The 20,873-nt window shown below is 30.9% G+C and overlaps 1 protein-coding gene across 1 annotated transcript; it reads right to left on the reverse strand.

The window, feature by feature from the left end:
• Positions 1-9,692: 9,692 nt before the first annotated feature.
• Positions 9,693-17,784, reverse strand: LOC108780469 (uncharacterized). Its single transcript, XM_018548189.1, has 8 exons — positions 17,647-17,784; positions 16,021-16,176; positions 15,304-15,758; positions 14,084-14,330; positions 11,150-11,362; positions 10,815-11,061; positions 10,036-10,235; positions 9,693-9,827 (listed from the first exon to the last, which is right to left on the reverse strand). Exons 1-8 carry the CDS (start codon positions 17,782-17,784, stop codon positions 9,693-9,695), a joined length of 1,791 nt encoding a protein of 596 aa, XP_018403691.1.
• Between the last annotated feature and the right edge of the window lie 3,089 nt (positions 17,785-20,873).

Consider the following 20,873-nt stretch of genomic DNA (forward strand, 5'->3'; position numbering starts at 1 on the left):
AAAGGAGAGGGAGAAAAGAGGGGAAAGAGAGAGAGAGAGAGAGAGAGAGAGAGAGAGAGAGAGAGAAAAAGAGAGAGAGGAGAGAATATCGAGTACAAATTAAAATAAAAAGATGGTCATTCGACCATATACATACAAGACCAGAAGCTCCATGTCATCGTATTTATATTTTGTACTCGTCATTATCAACTATAAATTCATCGCGACTTGCCCATTTTCACCAATGTAGATTAATTTTAATCTCGATTCAATTTGCTCTTCGTCTTTTTCTAGTTCTAAAAATTAGAAAAAGATGAACAATAAGTTGAACTGAGATTAAAGTTAATCTACATTGGAAACGAGCATTTACGATTCAGTGATATATTGTCATTTTTATTTGTGTACACTTTTGTGACCTATGCACGCACGTATAAATATGTATACACCTGTACAAATATACACATATGTATGCATACACAATTACATATATACAGATACAATCGCATATACTAACGGAACGCTTCTGATTTTCTCACATTTCATAAAAGTTTCAAGTATCGGTAAAAAAAATCAAATTTTTGATAATGTGCATTTCAAAATAGAAAGGTGCAGTTTTAAAACAGTATATTTGAATCATTTCTTCTCTATAATATTATGTTTTTACATTACATAATATTAAAAACTGGTATTTTTTTTTAAATATTTTTGTTTTGAATGTTATATTTTTTGATGTAACATCATCGGACAAAATTTGTATCAATGCTTTATAAAAAAAGATGGTACCATAATTTTTCGCAAAAGAATCGAATTTCTTATTTGAAAATTTACTTTTTTAAAAATATTTTTAGTTCAAAAATAAAAAGTTTATAAAAAAAGATAAAGAAAAAAATGTTTATCACAAGTGCTTGACTTGCACAAGCTTTTCCAAAATTAAAAAATATTTTCGACCGTCAATAATCTTTTTTATTAAAAAGTAGGTACATTTTGTCCACATTTATTGTTTATTCCGAAGACGAATGGTGGGACTCTCGATGTTATAAATAAATATTTTAAAGAATGTTTCAAGTATAAAAATTTTATAGACAACTTTAAGATTCCCTTCAGTTGATTTAAAGTGCGAGAAAATAGCAAGCATTTTCGAACTATAAAGTGCAATAGTGTGTATAAACATACCAGTGTATACAGGGTGTCCCAGATCTCCCGTATCACTCGTTAATAGCAAATTCCTGAAATCATTTCGAGACGAAAATCCTATAACACTAAATGTCTCGATGCTATAATTAGTTTTTAAATTAACAATATGATCGGGGGAATCTATGAAGGGGGGGGGGCTTCTATGATATATTTATCTATATTTGTGATATATTTCACAATAATCTTGAAATTGCTGAAGCATCTTTATTACTTCATATCATCACGTCTGAGCGTACAAAACATCAGCTTTGTGGTTAGAGAATGTTAATCGTTAATTTAAAAACTAATATAACCTTGATATTTTGGTATCAAAATTTTCGTTTCGAAATGATTTCAGAAATCTGCTACTAACAATGGTACGAGGAATCTAAAAGATCCTGTACAGAATGACCCACGTAAAGTATAATAAGCCAATAATTCTAAAAATATGGAAGATACGGAAAAGCATTTCAGACAATAAAATTTCAAGGAACGTATTTCGGTGTCTTCTAAGTGAAACCGTCATAAAAGTCACTTCCACTTTTTAAAATAAAATTACGTAATTTTTTTTTTACGTAATATGATCTCTCTAATATTATTATGTATATAAAAATATTAATATAGAGATATAAAAAACCAATAGTTTACGAAATTTTACACTTTATTCTGACACACATTGACATAAAATATTAAATATTTCGTAAATTATTAATTTTTTGATAATCCTATCTTAATACTTTTATGAACAGAATAATGAAATGAATCAACTGATGTAAAAACACGTAATTATGTTAAAAAAATATGTAGGTAAAATGAGTAATTTTTTAAATAAGCCATTATGTGTTTTGTTTACATCAATTGATTGATCTAATTATTCTGATCACAAAAGTATTAAGATATTTTTATCAATAGTTTTTTTTTTACAAAACATTTAATATTTCATGTCAATATGTGCCAGAATAAAGTATAAAATATTATATGTTGTAAACTATTCGTTTTTCATGTCTCTATTTCAATACTTTTAAATACAAAATAATTAAAGGAATCATATATTATGTAAAAAAAAAAACATAATTCCATTTAACAAAAAAAATGTTTTTTCGTATCTTCCATATTTTTCGAGTTATTAACTTGTCACACTTTACGCGGGTCTGTATATAGTTATACAGGATATACATAGATAATAATCACAAATGGTAATTACCGCCTCTCGTGCGCAGATAGAACGGATTGAATCAAAAAGTCCTGTTTTGCAACTTTTGTAACAGTTAACAAAAAATTAATTTCTAAAGATCCCCGAATGAGCGTGTATCTTTTCAACTGACAATGAGTTTAATCCGTTATATCTCACAAGAAGTACTGCCATTATTACCAAACGTCTTGCATACAGGATGTCCCCATATATGTATAATTGGCCAATCCTTTTTATTTCAAAAATTAACAGAGATAGTAATAAATATAACATCCAATTAAACAGTTCCAATAACTGAACTTTGTTACAAGCACAGTGATTACTTAGAAAAATTATCCATGTTAGAAAACGGAGAGATATGTATAAGTTTTGCATATTAAAATAAAAATTTTGATGTAATCACAGTTGTAGCATCCGTTCTAACGATATAACGATATATGATATAACAGAATTATTATATAAATGATATATATTATATGTGTGTGTGTTATTTCGATTTAAAATTTTTGCAAATGACTATCTTTTTATTTAGTTTCGAATCAACAGTCGTCGAACTTGTAAAATTACGAATTTATTGGTTCATAACCTTGTTTCTCTTTATTATTAGTTTCAAACTTATTGAACTCTATTACTAACATATTATAAACTTGTATAATTTTGTAAAATAATTTTGTTATATCATTCATCGTATTCGTTAACGGACGCAACAACTGTTACATTCAAATATTTATTTTCATTATAAAAGAAATATATCTACATATTTTCCCGTTTTCTAAAATAAATAGCTTTTTTAAAAGTGCTTACAATAGTTTAATTAGAAACGTTTAATGTAATATTACATTTATTGATTTATCTCCTACGATAAAAAAAGAGTAGCTCATATGAGAACAACCTATATAAATTTGACAATATACAGAGGGTGTTTGAGAAGTAATGAAAAATTTTGTCGCAAAGGGGTAGAATGGACTAAACTGAGAAGAAAAGTCCTGTATCATTTTACAATTTTCGCAATAGTTAACGAGATATCAATTTATAAAAATATCCAAATTCGCCCGGCCCACCGCCAAATGCAAGCGCGCGGCTGAATACGACCGCCCAGCGAGGCGTGCCACGCACGTTCGCCATCGCTCAGCACACGTTTATAACATTATAAATAGACATTGTCTAATGACGATCATTGCCGCTTGTTACCGCGAAAATTATAAAATGGTATAGGACTTTTCTTCTCAGTTTAGTCCATTCTACCCCTTTGCGACAAAATTTTTCAATATTTCTCAAACACCCTATATAATAATATATAGAATATTTCTCCCGTTAATGCGCGTATGCATTATTATATGTATAATTTATACACACACATATACATTGGCAGCAGAATGTAAAAATGATTCGTTTAGTTTTAACGAGTGTTTCCGTATGACGCGAAAATTCATATTAATACGGTCAAATAACAGTTAAATCTTTCAGTTAAGTTTATCACGTTAAAATAACATTATATGTTACAAGGTTTATAACCTATTTTCATTAAATATTGAAATATTTTTCGTCGAAGGTATAAATTGAATCACATAGTAAATTTTCTTTTATGCATCGATTATTTTTATCGAATTTTATATTGAAGGTATAGAGATATTATATACATATATATGTATACTTCTGTCTGTCTGTCTGTCTGTCTGTCTGTCTGTCTGTCTGTCTGTCTGTCTGTCTGTCTGTCTGTCTCTCTCTCTCTCTCTCTCTCTCTGTATGTGTGTGCGTGCGTGCGTATAGGGTGTCCCAAACTTGTTCATACACCGCTTGCGGGCAAGCAAACCGAACTAAAAACTGAGTCAAAAAGTCCTCCACTATTTTGCAAAAAATTTTCGCAATAGTTATTACATATTAATTTCCAAAAATTGCTGAGCAGTTGTTGATTGCAAGCAGAGTACATTTGGATGTCTAAATTCTTTCAACAATCTCGTTTACACCTGTTTTTTCTGAAGAATATAGAACTTGGAATTATTTTTAAGTAATCCAGTGTGTCGTAAACAGAATGGATGTTTAAATATTTTCGACACGATATTTCGAAAAGATACAGGACTTAGAATTATTTCTAAAATCTTGGTACCTAGACAATATATATTTCAGGTGGTAATAGTTATTGGGACACCCTATATATACATAGAATAGTAGGTAGATTAGAATTGACTACCCTATTTATTGCACACTATATATGTGTGCGTGCATGTGTGTATTTTACAAGGTGTAACAAAGCACTCACATCACTCTTCTCTGAGAAATGAATAGTAGTCGGAAGTTTGGCAAACAAATTTCAGTACAAAAGCCTATATAAATCTAATAGTGTTTTGATTTTTTGGAAAATTACTAATAGAATAATCACAAATAGAATAACCCTGGAACAAATACAAAATTTTTAATAGGAACATAAGTCGAATAGAGTATCGTTGGATGTTACGAATAAATGGTGGTGTTTATACTTCTAAGAATAAAGAGGAATAGGAAAAATGCAGCAAACTTTTAAATTAAAATATAGATGAGGAAGACCTATCACGCATTGGATAAAGAAATATTAAAACTTATCTATTTAAAGAGGTGTTTTTTTCCTCAATAAAACTATTCAATCATGGATCTTACTCATCTATGTTTCAATTAAAAGTTTAAAAGTTTGCTACATTTTTGAGATATCTTACTTGACCAATTAAAAATTTCAGACTTAACTCAAGTTTACCACACTTTTAATAGTTTCCGGAAAATTAAAATGATTTTTTTCATAAAACAATTCATACAGGTCTTAGTAATAAAACTTTTTATCTAATTTTCGACAACTATCCATTTCTGAAGAAAAAGAGTGATATAGTTGGTCTGTAACATCCTGTATACTACATATATAGTAATATACGAGTATATATATGTATGTTAATTTAAATATATATTATATATAATATCGCATATTGAAAAAATAAGATTTTAAAAAATTACTTGAAATATTATATATGTATAATAAATATAGTACAATAAGTAAATTAAACTTTTCGCTTTTGTATAAAACAATGTAGTTAAATTAAAAAATTGAAAAAGTTCAAAAACTTCCACAAATATTCTATATATGTAATATAATAAAATACTCATTCCGTAAAAATCTATTCATTCTATATATTCTGCTATATAAATTAAAAATTATTCATGAATTTAATCATCCTACCATTTGTTTAATAATATATAATAATGAGATAAAAGAAACAATTTTTTTTTATAGAATTGTCATTAATATATAAAATATTTTTGTACCAAAACCGATATATATTAGCAATGTTAACTTTTTATGATAAAATTATTAATATGCAGAATATATACTGATTTTAATGAATTATACGGAAACACTCAATGTAAAAAAGATAATTTTTATAAAATATTTAAAAGTTTCAAGCTCTACTCTCTCTCAACGCACGTATGCACGCACGCAGAGAACATTCCCCCAATATCCAAAAATGTCGTTCTTTCAAATATTTTAAAATTATGTTCTTAAAAAAAATAAATAAATAAAAATCTGCAAAAACTTAGCAGTAAAATTTTTTAATACATTTTTCTGTGATTTTTTAAAATTAAATATATTTATAAATTAAGTTCCTAAAACTCTCCTCACTTTGTGAAAAGAACAGATTTGAAATCGAAATAATTTATAGGCAATAGAACGGCATTCCTAATGGGAAAAGTATTTGTTTATAAGACTCTTTGACCTTTAATAACTAACGTCAAGGTACTCCGCGAGCTGCTGCGAGCTGTTTTCGAAATCTTACAAGAACATTCCGAGGGTCTCCGCAATAAGAGGAAAAGAATTAGGAAAGAAAAATTAATAAACAAGGTATGATTTTTTTATGATTTTGGAAAAAAAAGAAAGACGACGAAATATATATTTATGTACACGAGGAGAAGGGTAAAGGGAAAAGATAAGAAAAAAAAAAAGATAAAGAAAGACAGTGATGAGATAGGAGGGTGGAAAGTAAAGAAGGCTAAATTTTTGTGTGTACGTGCTTAACTATCCTACGTACGTAGACTAAATCTATTTTTGGCAATGTTGATTAGGTATACGACACGTTAAATATTACGATATCATGAGTAGATGCACTGGCCATAGTATTATGCGCTATAAGATCGCTTAACACCCGTTTCTTGACGCGTTAGCTATACAATTCTGGAGAAATGGCGGAGGGCGGAGACCCCGGCCCATTACATTTTTGTTATTTTACTACGCGTACAGACTCAAATTGGAATAAAACAAAAAAGAAATTAAAATCGACATCCGGTATCTTGAAAATACAATCGAGATGTATGATTTTCACTATAGAATTTAAACTATAGCCTCTAAATATTGATATATTGTATGTCATTGTTTTTATCTCATTTATTCTGATGATCAAAAAACTGAAATTGAATTTTTATTTAAATCCATCTCAACTTTAATGAAGAACCCTGCACCAACTTTATGGAAATTAACTTTCTATCGAATTGGCTATATTTTGGACATATCTTCATCACTCTGAACGAATGTCTCTATGGGACCAAATTTCTCCTATGGCTAGTTTTTGTAGTGCAAAAATTTAAGATTTAAGTTATTTTTTTTTTAATTGGGTTTCTATGTATTATTAATGTTATATCATTATTAATAAATATGTAAAATAAATATATACATAATATATGTATGAATATATATATATATATATGTATATATATATGTGTAAATACATATATAATACAATTAATAATTAAAGAGATATTTAATATTTCATGTTAAAATGTGCCAAAGTAAAGTATAAATCACTCGGAAGCTATTGATTTTTCAATACGTCTTCCTTTATATTTTAACAAAAACTAGCCATAGAAGGAAGTTGGTCTTACAAAGACATTTGTTCAGAATGATGATTGCAATGTGTGTATCCAAATTTATATTATCCAAATTTATATAGTCAATTCAACGAAAAAAGCCAATTTCCAGAAGATCGATGCAAAAGTCTTTTACACATATTAAAAATGACGTATAAATGTATGTAGGAGGTAGATATAGAACTCTATTAAGTTCTTTCTATTATCGTTATAAAGCAAAGCTCCTTCTTATTCTAAAGCGACTACGCAGCAGCAGTGGAGCCATAAAATTTGTTACTTTTAATGTATACGGCGTAAGAGTAAATGTTATCTAAGTATTACTTTCTTAAGTTCTCACGTGTCTCTCGCTCACTGTCGAGATAGATAGAAAGGGAGGAAAAGAGAGCACACAACTGAGTATCCGTGATGATAACAACGATGATATATACGTCACGCCGTGTTTCTTATTGCTTTCAGAGTCTTAACTTAGATAATTGCATGTGAGTATCGGTCCAAGATTAAGTACAAGTCTTTCTCGAGAGGGTGGAAATTTAGAAATATTAATCTTCGCGCACAGAGTTCCAGCAGTCTCGTAATACAATAGCATCTACAGATCTCTAATTTAAGGCTCCACGAGTACCACCTCTAAGCAACGAAGACGAGAGGAGGCACATCATATTATAAGATAATTACTAGCTTTTTATTCAGGCCCCAAAGTGTCCCCTATTGTGCCAATCTTTTTCTAATACCTTTTATTGTCGATTGCTCAAATTTTTCGTCTTTAGACGAATCTGTAATGTTGCATACAAAATGTAGGATTTTTCATTGAGTTTCTGTAATCTTTTGTCGCAAAATAAATAACATTAAATTGTAATGTTTAGAAATCTTTTTAAAAAAGAAATTATAATAATGTTAAATTATAAGCGATATCTAGACTAAAAGTTGCGATATTAATCATTGCAACTTGCATAAGAAATTAGATGTATATTATAGTAACTTGTTTCAAGTTATAAAATTAAATGTAATTACATCTAATTAGAATAAAAATATAATTAACTAATTTTGCTAACAGTGCTTATCATTTTTTTGTGTTTTAAAACACAGTTTATATATAATTTATTTCAATTAATTTCTCTTGTACACGGTTACTCAATATTTATATTCAGTAAAATTTTTTCTTGTTCATAAATTCAGTCTAGGCACATATATATTTTGTTATAATCTATTTTGTTAATCAAGTGATTTTTAATTTTCTTATTAGGATAAATATGATTCATTATCAAAAAGTATAATAAATATTATTTTAATTAACACATTGAATGCCGTATTAATCACCGGTGTTTATCGATACTATTAAACTCAAAAAGAATGTATCAAATTCATAAAAAATTATTTATAATTTTGTAATATAATTAATATATTAAAATAGTTCAAAATAAAAAATGTAATAAACATGATAATTTTTCAGAACTTAATTACTTTAAGTAAAATTTTATCAAACTATGGTTTTAATAATAAAAATTTCATTCTGTTGTCGTTAGAGAAACAAGGGAAAAAAAAATCTGGCATTCAATAGGTCAATCAAGTTTTTCTATAGAATTTACTTATCAAATTTTAATTCGATTATATTGAATTAATTAATCATTGCCAATTCATTTTCTATTCCAATATATTCAAAAAATTAATAATTAAGTTTAAAAAATACAATTAATGTTAAGGATGCAATTTTTTTTTCATTTATGGGATTATTATAAAATATATACTCTATTTAAAAATTTTTTTCAAAATATTTGATATCATATAAATAGTACTTTCGTTTTAATTCCATTAAAATAAAGTGAAAAATCCAACATTCATTGCGCAACGTATAACATTTTTCGAAAGGACCTTAAAATTTGGAACGTAACACAATTAAATGTCGAAAGCCATAACGATGTTGCAGGTATGCCCTTGGAGATGCTATTGCTGTCACTGTCGTCATAAGCAACGGATCGAAAAAGATACGTATAATGTGAAACAGGACGATGACGACAATGACGAGCACTCCCGAGCGACACCACGGTTGAACCCGCGGCATGTTTATGTACAATGGGCGAGCACATATAAAATTTTATATAAAAATATTTTCTCATATGCGTACTTTTTGTGTTTTTATCTAGGTTTGTATATGTGTATGTGTGTGTGTATATATGTGCATGTGTATGTATTTGTGTGTATCCGCGTATATGTGTATATTTATATATGTACATCTTGAATAATTAATACTGAGTAATTAATATCATTTCATTTCATCGTGCGTATTACGTCGCAACGTGAACCTGACGGCTCTCTAAGAAACGTTGTCACAGTTCCCAGTGCAAATGATTTCTTGGGGAAAAACGCTGAGAGAGAAGAGGTCTACCAAGAGGGATATTAAACATCCATCCAGGATAAACCGAACAAATGATGCCGTCGAGAAAGCATACCTCGGTGACCAATCAGATTTTTCTTAATGCGTTTCCTCCGCGAGTGTAGTTGCCACCAAATTGAGAGGGACATCGGAAACATTCTCCTCATCACCCTCGTCTGCATCTTCATCCACGGATAAGTGTCGTTGCACACGCTCTTCGGTTTTCATGTGTGGCTACAAATTTAATAAATTGTGCTTAGAAATATTAAACTAGTAATAAAAAAAAAGAGGCACATTATAGGGATACAAAATATTCAAATAAAGTTTTAAGTTAAATGTAAAATTTAACTTTTTTAATTCTAATCCTTATTAAATACATCAAACACAAATATAAGAATATTTCTTATTCGAATATATGAGCATATGACGGAGAATAACTTACATGAATCATGTAACTAGATAAAGGTAGTGAGTAAGCAACTGACGGAGGCGGACGACCACCGGGTATACGCGTAGGCGTCAACGCTGCATGCATCATCAACTGAGGATGAATTTGTTGTCGAAGAGCATTCAGCATATCCGCACTCTCGGCGTCCATTTGTTCTCTTATTGATGGAGATGCTAAGACAATATCTCCTTTTTCTAAAAATGTTTTTAATTTAATAAAAAAGTGGATCATTTCCGCTCTATCGTAGAAAACATATTTTTCAAGAAAATTGAGACTACTAATATTCTAATAATAAATTATGTGTGCTTGATAAAACTATTTAAAGTTACAAATGTTGAGAATATGATAAAATTACTGACTCATACGTAAATTAAAATAAGTTAGAATAGCAATAGATTCACAGGTATCTGAAATATCAAAAATTACGCTGCTCAATGTAATTTTCAAAATTAGTAGATATAGTTTTGATCTTTGTTTAAAGTGTAAATAAATGCTTAAAAAAGAAATTGGACGTAGTACTGTAAAAAATTGCTTTTTTTAATCCATTAAAAACCCAAAATTTGTCAAATTAACACGTTTCGTATCATACGGAAGTGTATGCGCTTTACGCTGAATTTTTTGTTCAAGCTGTTTGATATACTCGTACATATATTATCATTATTATATGTAACATTATTATAAAATATTTTAATTCTTTTTTTACAACGTATACATATTTTTCAGCAGTTGCAAAAAAATATACTAAATGTCAAATTGCTAAGAATCTCTTTTACTTCTATGCCTTGTTGATTTCTCGCCTTTGGGTCTACGTCTGCGCGTATGTATGGTGTCTCTTCGCATAGTAACCGGACGATTAACACCATGTAACTTAAAATATAACCCGCAAGCGTTGCACACCATCTCGCCTTTCATATTCCTTCTCCAAATAGTTGTTGTCATGGTGCCGCAATTTGTACAAGACATATCGACCTTCTTTGCTACGTTACCACTTTGCTGATCAAACTGTTTCTGATCGTCCATCTAAAATAGTCATTCAGTTATTGTAAATGAGTAATAACATCAATCAACAGCGTATAAACAATGGACCATCCGCGAAAGGAGAAAATACCTTATTCTTGATCTTGCTCGACCATGTGGTAAAATCATGTGCTTGCTCTTCATTGCTATGATCCTGTTGGTAACTGGCAATAATGTCCGGACTTGCTGGAGCTTTACTAGGATAACTCTGTTTTCTACGACCTTTTGTCGTCGTCGCTATCTCTTTACGACCAATACTGGCAGGGCTAGACGGATTACTGTCTATCGAAGCACTCTGTACAGACTGTTTATATAACACTATTTTATTATTTCCATTATATTATTTCAACATTTTTTTGGATTTATATTTTATACTTTTTTAATGTCATATCAACTACAAATGAAATGTAATCAATGAAAATAAATCATACAAAAGTTATTATTCTCTGTTAAAGTAAATCTTTGATTTTTAAAGATCTTGTAGTCAAGATACGAAACAGCCACTTTTGATTGATTCGTTATGTTTTAAAGAGAGAGAGGGGGAAGGAGAAGCAGCAAAAGAGAAGGAAAGAGAATAAGAAAGAGGAAAAGGAAGAGAGGAGAAAGAAAAGATTAAATAGAAAGAGAAAAAAATAATAAATGTACATCTTCTCTCATGATTTTGTTAAAACTAGAGACAATAGAAATCCTGTATATAAAACGCGGCTCATGTCCAGATTCTGATTAGAAAATTTCCAACAATATTTATATACGAAGGAAGTAAAATTACCAGGTTTTGACCTAAATGATGAAATCTTTCTTATGCACGTTTTCTTATGTGCTGAATCATTCGCAAACATTTTTATATAATAGGAATATGAAAACTAATATATTAAAAATAGTATAATTTCGACAAAATTAAATTCTTTATTGCAATTTTTAATATTTTCACATTAGTTCAAAAAGAACATGGAAGTAATGTTTGCAAATGATTCAACACATTAAAAAATATTTTAAAAAACATACATAAAAAAGGTTTTATTGCTTAAATTATATATAATTGAGTATTTTATAAATAGGTTATATATGCAAAATAATGAAATAATTACATATGGAAAGCGAGACAATTTCGACCTTACTTAACGGTCTTCATCAATCGCATTTACAAAAAAGAGAATTTAAATTAATCTAAATGACCGCGAAAATTACAGACCTGTTTTGTATAAAGGATCGCCGCTGAAATATCCATGTTAAAATCGATCCTTATAAACAGATCAGTAAAATCAAACATTTTTTTCAACAATCGCTGGCTACTACTTTTTCCTATCTCTCATGCAATTTTCGAATTCCATCTCGAAAAAATGTCTCGTCTTCGGAGGCGATTATCTTTTAAAAAACGGACCGAACTAATTTGTACTCCCAATATAATTTAATCTTTTTAATACAAAACATTGAATTCAGTCAGCATAAAAGATATGCAGTCTGAACTTTAAAAATTTTTTCTTTTATGTAAGTTTATTCATATCAGATTATAATAACATTAATATTAATCTTTACTTTTTAATATATTAACATTAATAAATTAATATTAATAAATTCTATATGTCATAAAGAAATTATTTTATTCTTCATTTTAACGAAAATTTAAATATTTTTTACCTTACATTACTCCAAGTACAGAAAATTATTAAATTTGAAACTCTTAAAAAAAAAATTTTCTCTTCTAAAAGAAAAAAAAATTTGCAAAGAATATTTTATTATTACTTTCCTTTATCACATGTATTTTTTTCAAATTCTCAACTTCTAAAAAAAAAGTAAAATTATATAATTTTAAATAAATCAAAATTTATGATTTTCATATAAATTTAAATTGTTGAAAAAAAACACGTTTAATTTTTCTTCTTTGAATTATTAATATACAATTACACAATCATTAATTAATAACTTCACGATGTTATTCGTCTTAAAATATAAGAAATGTTAAAAAAGCAATAAATAAAATTATCTAATTATTGTTCATGTGTTGTTTTTCAAGTATGAAATTTTTGTTTAAGTTGAAATTAATAATAATTAGATTTAATAATTTCAATAACAATGATTGTTAATGTTGTTAATAATCAGTTGTACAATATAATTATTGTGGTCTCGATCTTTTCGTTTTAGGGTTTGTTATTCTAATATATATATATATACTATAATAGTATTATATAATAAAACAGACATCCTGTATACACGTATAATAAATATATACATGTATATAAATTTTCTATTCCCGTACTTTGTTAATATATAAATTAACAAAATAATATATGTATAAATTAACAAAAATATTTTTTGCTCTCAATAATATCAATGCAATCTTTTTGAAAATTTTTATATATAAAATACTTTCAAATATGCAAAATGATTATTATGGCATAATTTTATCGCCAAACTTATTAATAGAAATTAAATATAAAAGAGAAAATATAAAGTCAATAAAAGAATAAAACAACGATAAAAAATGATTTAAAACAATTTTTTTTTAATATTTGTCTTATAATTAATACATAGAATTTTTCCTATATATTTTCAGCTTGATATCCGATAAGCGAATAGAGCTCCAGAGTTCCCGATTATTTCTTATTTACGGAATTCTACCTGGAATATATCTTGAATAGGCTTAAAAGAATTTCTCGATCGGCCAATGGCCCGACCAACACACGATTCAACCGATGACCTGAGTTTTTCCCAGCATTATACCTGGGCCTTTTCTTTCTATTTACAGATGTACAGATGTTCGTATTTGGCGAAATATTTTCAGGAAACGTTTTGTCTGCTTAGGATCAGGTAGGACGAGATATTACTGTTACACGTGAAAGAATCACCGAAACGATTTACGCAAATACAAACATTTGCAAATTTTTCTTTCTTTTTCTATTTATCAAATATCGAAATTATACCAGATTTGCAAATTTCTTTCTTTCTCCTATCTTGATTTCCATTTTTATTTTTTTTTTAGAGAAAAAAGAAATGTTTAACTTATTCGTATTCAATTTTCACTTACCTTATTTTCTAAGCTTCCTATATTAGTACGATTGCCAAGCACAGGAAAATCAGCCAATATACGCTCTGTAGCTGTCCCTTGGGTATCTCTATAAAATCTGATTTGCGAGGATATCTTGTCCGAATCAATAGTAGTAATACCGATCTGTCTATTGTTGATCAAAGAACGCAGCAAAGTGGTAGCTTCGCCAGTAAATCCATTGTTCAATTTATCACCATTGGATCTCGTAATTTCCAAGCTTCTATTGCTACGTTAACAAAATGCAAATAGATGTGTAATTGTGTAACTTTACTTCTCTATCGATTGTAATATTCATCTGCTTAATAATATATATTTATTATCAGTTTGAGTCACAATTTGTAATCATAAATAAAAATTTATATAAATAATTATTATGGCGATACCTGATTATAATTTTATCGCCAGATTTAACAAAATAACTCCCAAGAAAATAACTAGATCAGATTAAAATAATTTATTAATCGAAACTTGAATAACAAAAACATTAGCTTAAATTTTTATTAGTCAATAATAATTATAATAATTAATAAGAATCTACTTCATTAAGTAGATTTATTGATGAAATTTTACTACCTTATTCAAGTAATTTAATTTATCACAATTTCACAATATGTGAAAATATGAAACTGTAATTACGTGTAATACATTAAAGATGTATTTGTTTTGGCGCTTATAAGCATCATTTATCCTTGTTTACTATTTGATAAACAAGGATAAAATGATGCTTACAGCGCGTAAGCGTGCAAAGCCAACATACCCGAAGACTTCTGATTTGTCGCCGCAGGCATATAAGGCCGTGACATCATAAACGAGAAATAACATATTAGTTTTTTGCATGCCATTTATAAAGAAAAAAAATTCGGATAAGACAAAATAAGAAAATCGCTTTAAAATATTTATAAAAATAAATCAAAGATATCCTTGTCAGTAAATAGTAAAGTGGTGTATTAAATACATATGCGTAGCCCATTTTTTCACATATCTTTTACTATAATGTGACAATCCAATCTGGCCACGACTAGTCAGGAGTCTTAAAGATGTATAATAGCTTGTAACAAGTTAATACAATACTTTTAATATTGACTCTAAATCAAACATATGTTGGCTTATCTTATCTATAAGCAACTCTCATAGAATACATTTGTACACCTTAGCTAGATATCAAGTGGACAAATATTTTTCGAATAAATTTAACTTACTTAGCTAGTGCTTGCCATAGCTTCGTCGTTTCTTGATCAATGTTAGTGTCAGAACAGTTGCTCTCTGGAGTGTCCATTCTATTAACTGGACTACAATTTGCTGTGTTGGACTCAGAACCATCGTAGTTGCTCTCGACTCTACTTCTCTTACTAACGGTCATGTCATAACCATTTGCCTCGCCTTCAATCTCTTGTTCGTCACGATCTTCGATCTCCAGTCGTTCAGGATCAGAACTATTGGAACTGTTGTCATCGTCTGGCTCACACTTAATATTATGTTCTTGCATATCACTGCTCTGCAACTCTAGATGATGCGTTTGAGTTTGAGGTATTATGTTTTGATTAATGCTGGCCGGCTCGGAGTTAGGCTCCTCGTTGAACAACATCCTATTCAACTCGAGGAACGATTGCAGAGGGCTTTCGCCCGCTACTTTGGCAGTGGAGAAAGACTCTTTCTAAAAATGTAAAAAGGTATAAATACATCATTTTCTTTCTTCTAGATATACATTTAATTTAACAAAACAATGTATTTATTACTTAGGCTGGGTTGTTCCAACTTTTGATAAATTTTGCCACTTTATTCTCTTACTCTCACTTATGCTTTTAATCAAATTTACTTTTTTGTTAATTTAATAAGTAAATTACGACATTGTGAGTGTGTTTGTTCTAAGATGGAACAACTGGCCCTTAATCTTGCAAACAATTCAAATTTAATACCAGCTCGTCATGAGACAACTGTTGCTTGGTATAATCCAGGTACTGTTTGAGTAAGACATCAGATTTTTGCGATACTTCGCGAAAGTTGTCCAACATATCCAACTTACACATGCATTGCTGGCAAATAATTGGTGGTAAGGAATCATCATCCTTTACCTATTAAAAATAAATCAAGAAATAAATTACTTATTACAGATAATAAAAGCAACAATATATTTTGAAAAAAGTATTAATTATAAAGCATTCGAAATTAATTTTAATGTATTATAATAAAACTGAAAATATATAAATAGCAAATTAACAGAAATATATACATAATAAGTTATTAATTTATTTCGTAAATAATTTACCCAATTAAATAAAGTAAATATTATGGCTCAATAAATTAAAAATAAGATATAATATAAAGGCTACGAGCCAAAAAACATGTATATTTAGATCAAAAACAATTATTGCAAAAACAAAAGATTAATAAACAACCCTTCTTAACTGCATTACATGAGATGTTCGCGATATTGCTGATAGTTAACATTTTTATAACAATCTTATTCCCTAGAATTGAGTGATAAAAATCTATATCTTATTTTTACTCAATTAATTATTAACTTTACAATAAAAATTCATTAATACCTGTGATACAAGATTTTGATAAAAATTTACTAACACTTAATAATAAGATCTAATTACCAGGAATATTTTTTAAATAATGTAATTTTTAAAATAATATGTTCTACAAAATAAAATATTAAGTGAAAGATATGCTCTCAATATATCATGCGCCTTTACGTCTTGCCAGTTTTCGTTTACGTAAAAATTACGATTAGGACGATATCTCGTACAGTTTTACAATAAAAATTCGCATCTGCAAATACATATGATCGAGATCGTGTCTGCCGAACGGCGTTGACCAAATGGACGCCTCCGACAAAATTAAAGACGCTACGATAAATCAGCAGTGTGGATCAGCCCGGATAACGCGCGACGTGACAACGGCACTCGCGTATGAAACTGTGTGAAACATGATAACAGGCCATCCAAATAAGGAGCCGCAACCTCCTCCTCTTTCTTCCACCGCTCTCCCCCACCCCTCGCCCTTCTATGACTCGCTCTAGAGCTTTGCCTGCCATGCTCGCGCGCGGGGGGCTTATCACTGCCATTTTAAATGCCGTTGCTGCTTGTCGGCTTATCTCGCCGACACATCTCTTGCCAAACTTTCTCTCGTGGCACGCGCACATACACACACTCCGTGGAGTGACGCAGTCGGCCCAAGTCGACCAAGCGCGAGCGCAATCGCGGAACGTGCGCGATAGAAAGAAACAGCTAATAGGAGCGACTCAATTCTCATACAATAGAGAGAGAGAGAGAGAGAGAGAGAGAGAGAAAGAGAATGCGCGCGCGCGCGCGAGAGCATTTGTAAGGTTGTAAGTGAACGATGGAATGGTGGGGGGGGGGGAGGGGAGAAGAGGGAGGGAAGGAGAGGGAGAGAGAGGAAAATATCACGGTGACGATGAGAACGACGCAAACGGAAAGACGCATACTACACAGGCCGCGTCGAGAGTATATAGCACAGATGGTCGCATTTCCAATAAAATGCGGATTAATCGTGAAGAGTAGCAATGCACTCACTGTGATTGACAAACACGCCGATATCTTCTCGGCGAAATTCTGCTGAGTGCCCGCCTCCTTGAATATGGAATACTTGACACCGTCCAGGGATAAACAAAGGCGACACAGCTCGTAGAACTTCTGCGGTACATCAAACATAATTGCGAGCTCCGACTTGCCTGCGGCTCACGTAAAGCGCGAGTCATCAAGAGGTGTGCTCTTACAGCAACCGACGTGCAAGCTTTCTCCACTGCCACTGCTCGCGTTCAGCGATGAAGATGGGTTTATACGGATCACTTAGGATCACTTATCACAGTCACCGCCGCAGCTCATTGTCAGCGGCACAGTACACGCACCTCCATGAAACGCGTGGCGATAAAGAGACGAGTCTCGTGAAACGTGACGCCTAAAGATGCCTTTACATGGAGACGTCTTGCTGAGAAGCGACAATGGGCGAGTTCAAGCGATTCAACATTTACCTCCGTATTCATAGTCAGACCTTATACTTAAGGCTTCCTTAAATTTATCTTCAGATAATTTACGAATTATTTTATTGGCTACTGAGTATCTAAAGATAAATTTAAGGAAGCCTTAAGTATAAGGTCTGACTATGAATACGGGGGATAGACCCGTATTCAGAACGCGCTTTTATCTCTGAAATTCTATAGTATACGTGACGTAAACTATAGCATGTTAGCGCGTTCTGAATACGGGCCATAGCGTTTTCCACTGGGAAAACGCTAATAATTGGTTATTACTTATAGATCCAACGAATCATATTCGATCGCTCGGCAAGCAGTTATGTCCGAGTTTCCGATTGGCAGTCTGATATGTATTCTACTCTTAGAGCATATATACATGGAGGAGGAATTGCCTATGCCGCCTATAGACCAAAAGTGTGTCCAAGATCTGTGCGAGAGAGAAAGGTATAAATTCCTAATCGTTCTCCGTGCGCATGCGTCACACATGCGTTGAACTGAAAGCTGTCAGAAAGCTGTTAATAAATATTTGTTATGTCTGTGCAACTTTTATTACTGCAAACTCTACTAATTTAATATTAATTAATTTAAAAAATAGAAGTAATTTAGTTTTTCCTTCACCAATAAAAAAATTTTATTAAACTCACTTTTTTATATATGTATTATATATTTCATATGTATTAAATAATCTTGGACACACTTTGAATTGGCCATTCCCTCTCCATGTATATATGCTCTAAGATTCTACTGCATATCCCCTCCTAAATGAAAAGAGCCATAGTCACTTTTGAATGTAGATTGAAAATCTCAACACACACATAAGAATTATGAACGTCGCCTACTAAGGGCACGGTGCCATCCGCGTTCCTGAAATCTGGAGTCAAGAAACCGAGCCCCCGCTCCTCTAAAGAGGAGAAGGTGGGTGGCGACCACCCCCATCGGGGTCCACCCTGGGGTGCGTTCCAAAACTTAACTTTATCAAGTATATTTTATCTTTGTTATTTATTGAATGATGAACAAGGATAAAAGATACTCGGAGTTGAATTTTGGAATTCACCCCTGGGGTTGTCGAAGGGAGGGGTCGGGGAAGGGGATGTATTGTTGCGGTGCAGTGCGGCGATCGTTTCCCTTCCTAGTAGGGACAAGAGGTCCCGTAGTGAGGGCTTATCTGCCAAGAGAAAACGCTATTAGAGAGCCTATAATAAAAAGATTTCAACCTATGAGAAACCAGTTATACCGGAATACACGGTTTCTAATAGGTCAAAATTTTATTATTTATTCCTATTCCAAATATTTTATCCATTGTGTACAAAGCCTAAAAAACAGACGAGTAATGTCCGATTAATCGATGATAATTAATTATCTTGGGACATTCCAATAAACTATTACTTTCGATTATGCGGCTGTCGATAATCGATTAAGTGCCCATCACTAGGGCCGGTATTCATAGTCAGTTCTTATTTGAAGACTGTCTTAAGTAATGTCTTAAGATGCTAAAGTGGCCCTCTGGCCGGTATTCATAGTCAGTTCTTATATTCAAGACCGTCTTAAGTTCAGTCTTGAAGAGTTACGAACCAATCGGAGGGTCGCTTTAGCACCTTAAGACATTACTTAAGACAGTCTTCAAATAAGAACTGACTATGAATACCGGCCTCTGATTGGTTCATAACTCTTCAGGACTGAACTTAAGACGATCTTGAATATAAGAACTGACTATTGCCTGGTTTATGCTTCGGTCTTAAGGACTTAATCCTAAAATTCAGCCAATAGGGTTCAAATTTCAGTTAAAACTGGTAGCTTTATTGGTTGAATTTTAAGATCTTGGAATTAAGACCTGAAGCATAAACCAGGCATATGAATACCGGCCTAGGGGCCGATTGTTCCATTTTTTGGTAAAGTTTACCTGTAGGTAAATAGCAAGATTGCCCAATCACGTGCGCGGATTGTCAAATTTACCTGACAGGTAAACTTTACCGAAAGATGTAACAATCGGCCCTTACCCCAGATCTACAATAGAGTTTTAAGCCATAAGGAATGGACGAATCATAGTCGATTATTCTCCTCGAATTCGACTGTAATTGGTTAATTTCTTAAGCCTTGTGTCCACGATGCTAGAAATCGGTCCGAGATATCGGATGAAGAAAGAATTGACAAATCACATTTGAACAATTTGGTCACATGACCAATGTAATTGGTCAATTTTTCCTTCATCCGAATTCCGAGATCTCGGACCGATTTCTAGTATCGTGGACACAAGACTTAACAACGCTTTTTTCTTGATAAAATTCGTATCGAATGCAGTCGAAATGCTTGTCGCTCGCCATTTTCAAACCATTTCATTTTGAGGTTGTGTTTGCAATTGTGTAAAGTCGATTATTTTTTTAATAATATACATTAAACACCACCACATATCAAAAGGCGCGAAAATATTTGAATTCCAAGTTTGAATTATACGTTACACAAAAAAGTTTTAAACTTATTGGTATACCTAACATATTGTAAAAATAATATGAAAATTCCACTTATCTATCTTTTATGCATTTACCTCATGGATTTCTATTAAATTTTTATTTCTTCTGTTAAACATAAGAATGTAAAAAGCAATGTCCGATTTCCGGGCCTTTCATTGTACATAATACGCGCGTGTTTTTAGCGCCGAAACATTATTTTGTGCCTGCTGATTAGAAAAAGATAAAAATTCAGGACTTTTAGAAAATAAGGTGTGTTACTCTGTACATATAAAAATACTAATGTAAAATCATCAAAAAG

This window comes from Cyphomyrmex costatus, unplaced genomic scaffold, assembly GCF_001594065.2.
Source record: "Cyphomyrmex costatus isolate MS0001 unplaced genomic scaffold, Ccosl1.0 scaffold70, whole genome shotgun sequence".
In the NCBI taxonomy this organism is placed as follows: domain Eukaryota; kingdom Metazoa; phylum Arthropoda; class Insecta; order Hymenoptera; family Formicidae; genus Cyphomyrmex; species Cyphomyrmex costatus.

What these genes read in the sequence shown, in the direction of transcription:
- LOC108780469 (XM_018548189.1), bottom strand. Translation starts at nt 17,784, where the DNA reads ATGTTTGATGTACCGCAGAAGTTCTACGAGCTGTGTCGCCTTTGTTTA. An exon ending in CGGCGTGTTTGTCAATCACA is followed by an intron (nt 16,177 to 17,646) that starts GTGAGTGCATTG and finishes TATTTTTAATAG; the next exon opens with GTAAAGGATGATGATTCCTT. An exon ending in CGAGCAAGATCAAGAATAAG is followed by an intron (nt 11,062 to 11,149) that starts GTATTTTCTCCT and finishes TGACTATTTTAG; the next exon opens with ATGGACGATCAGAAACAGTT.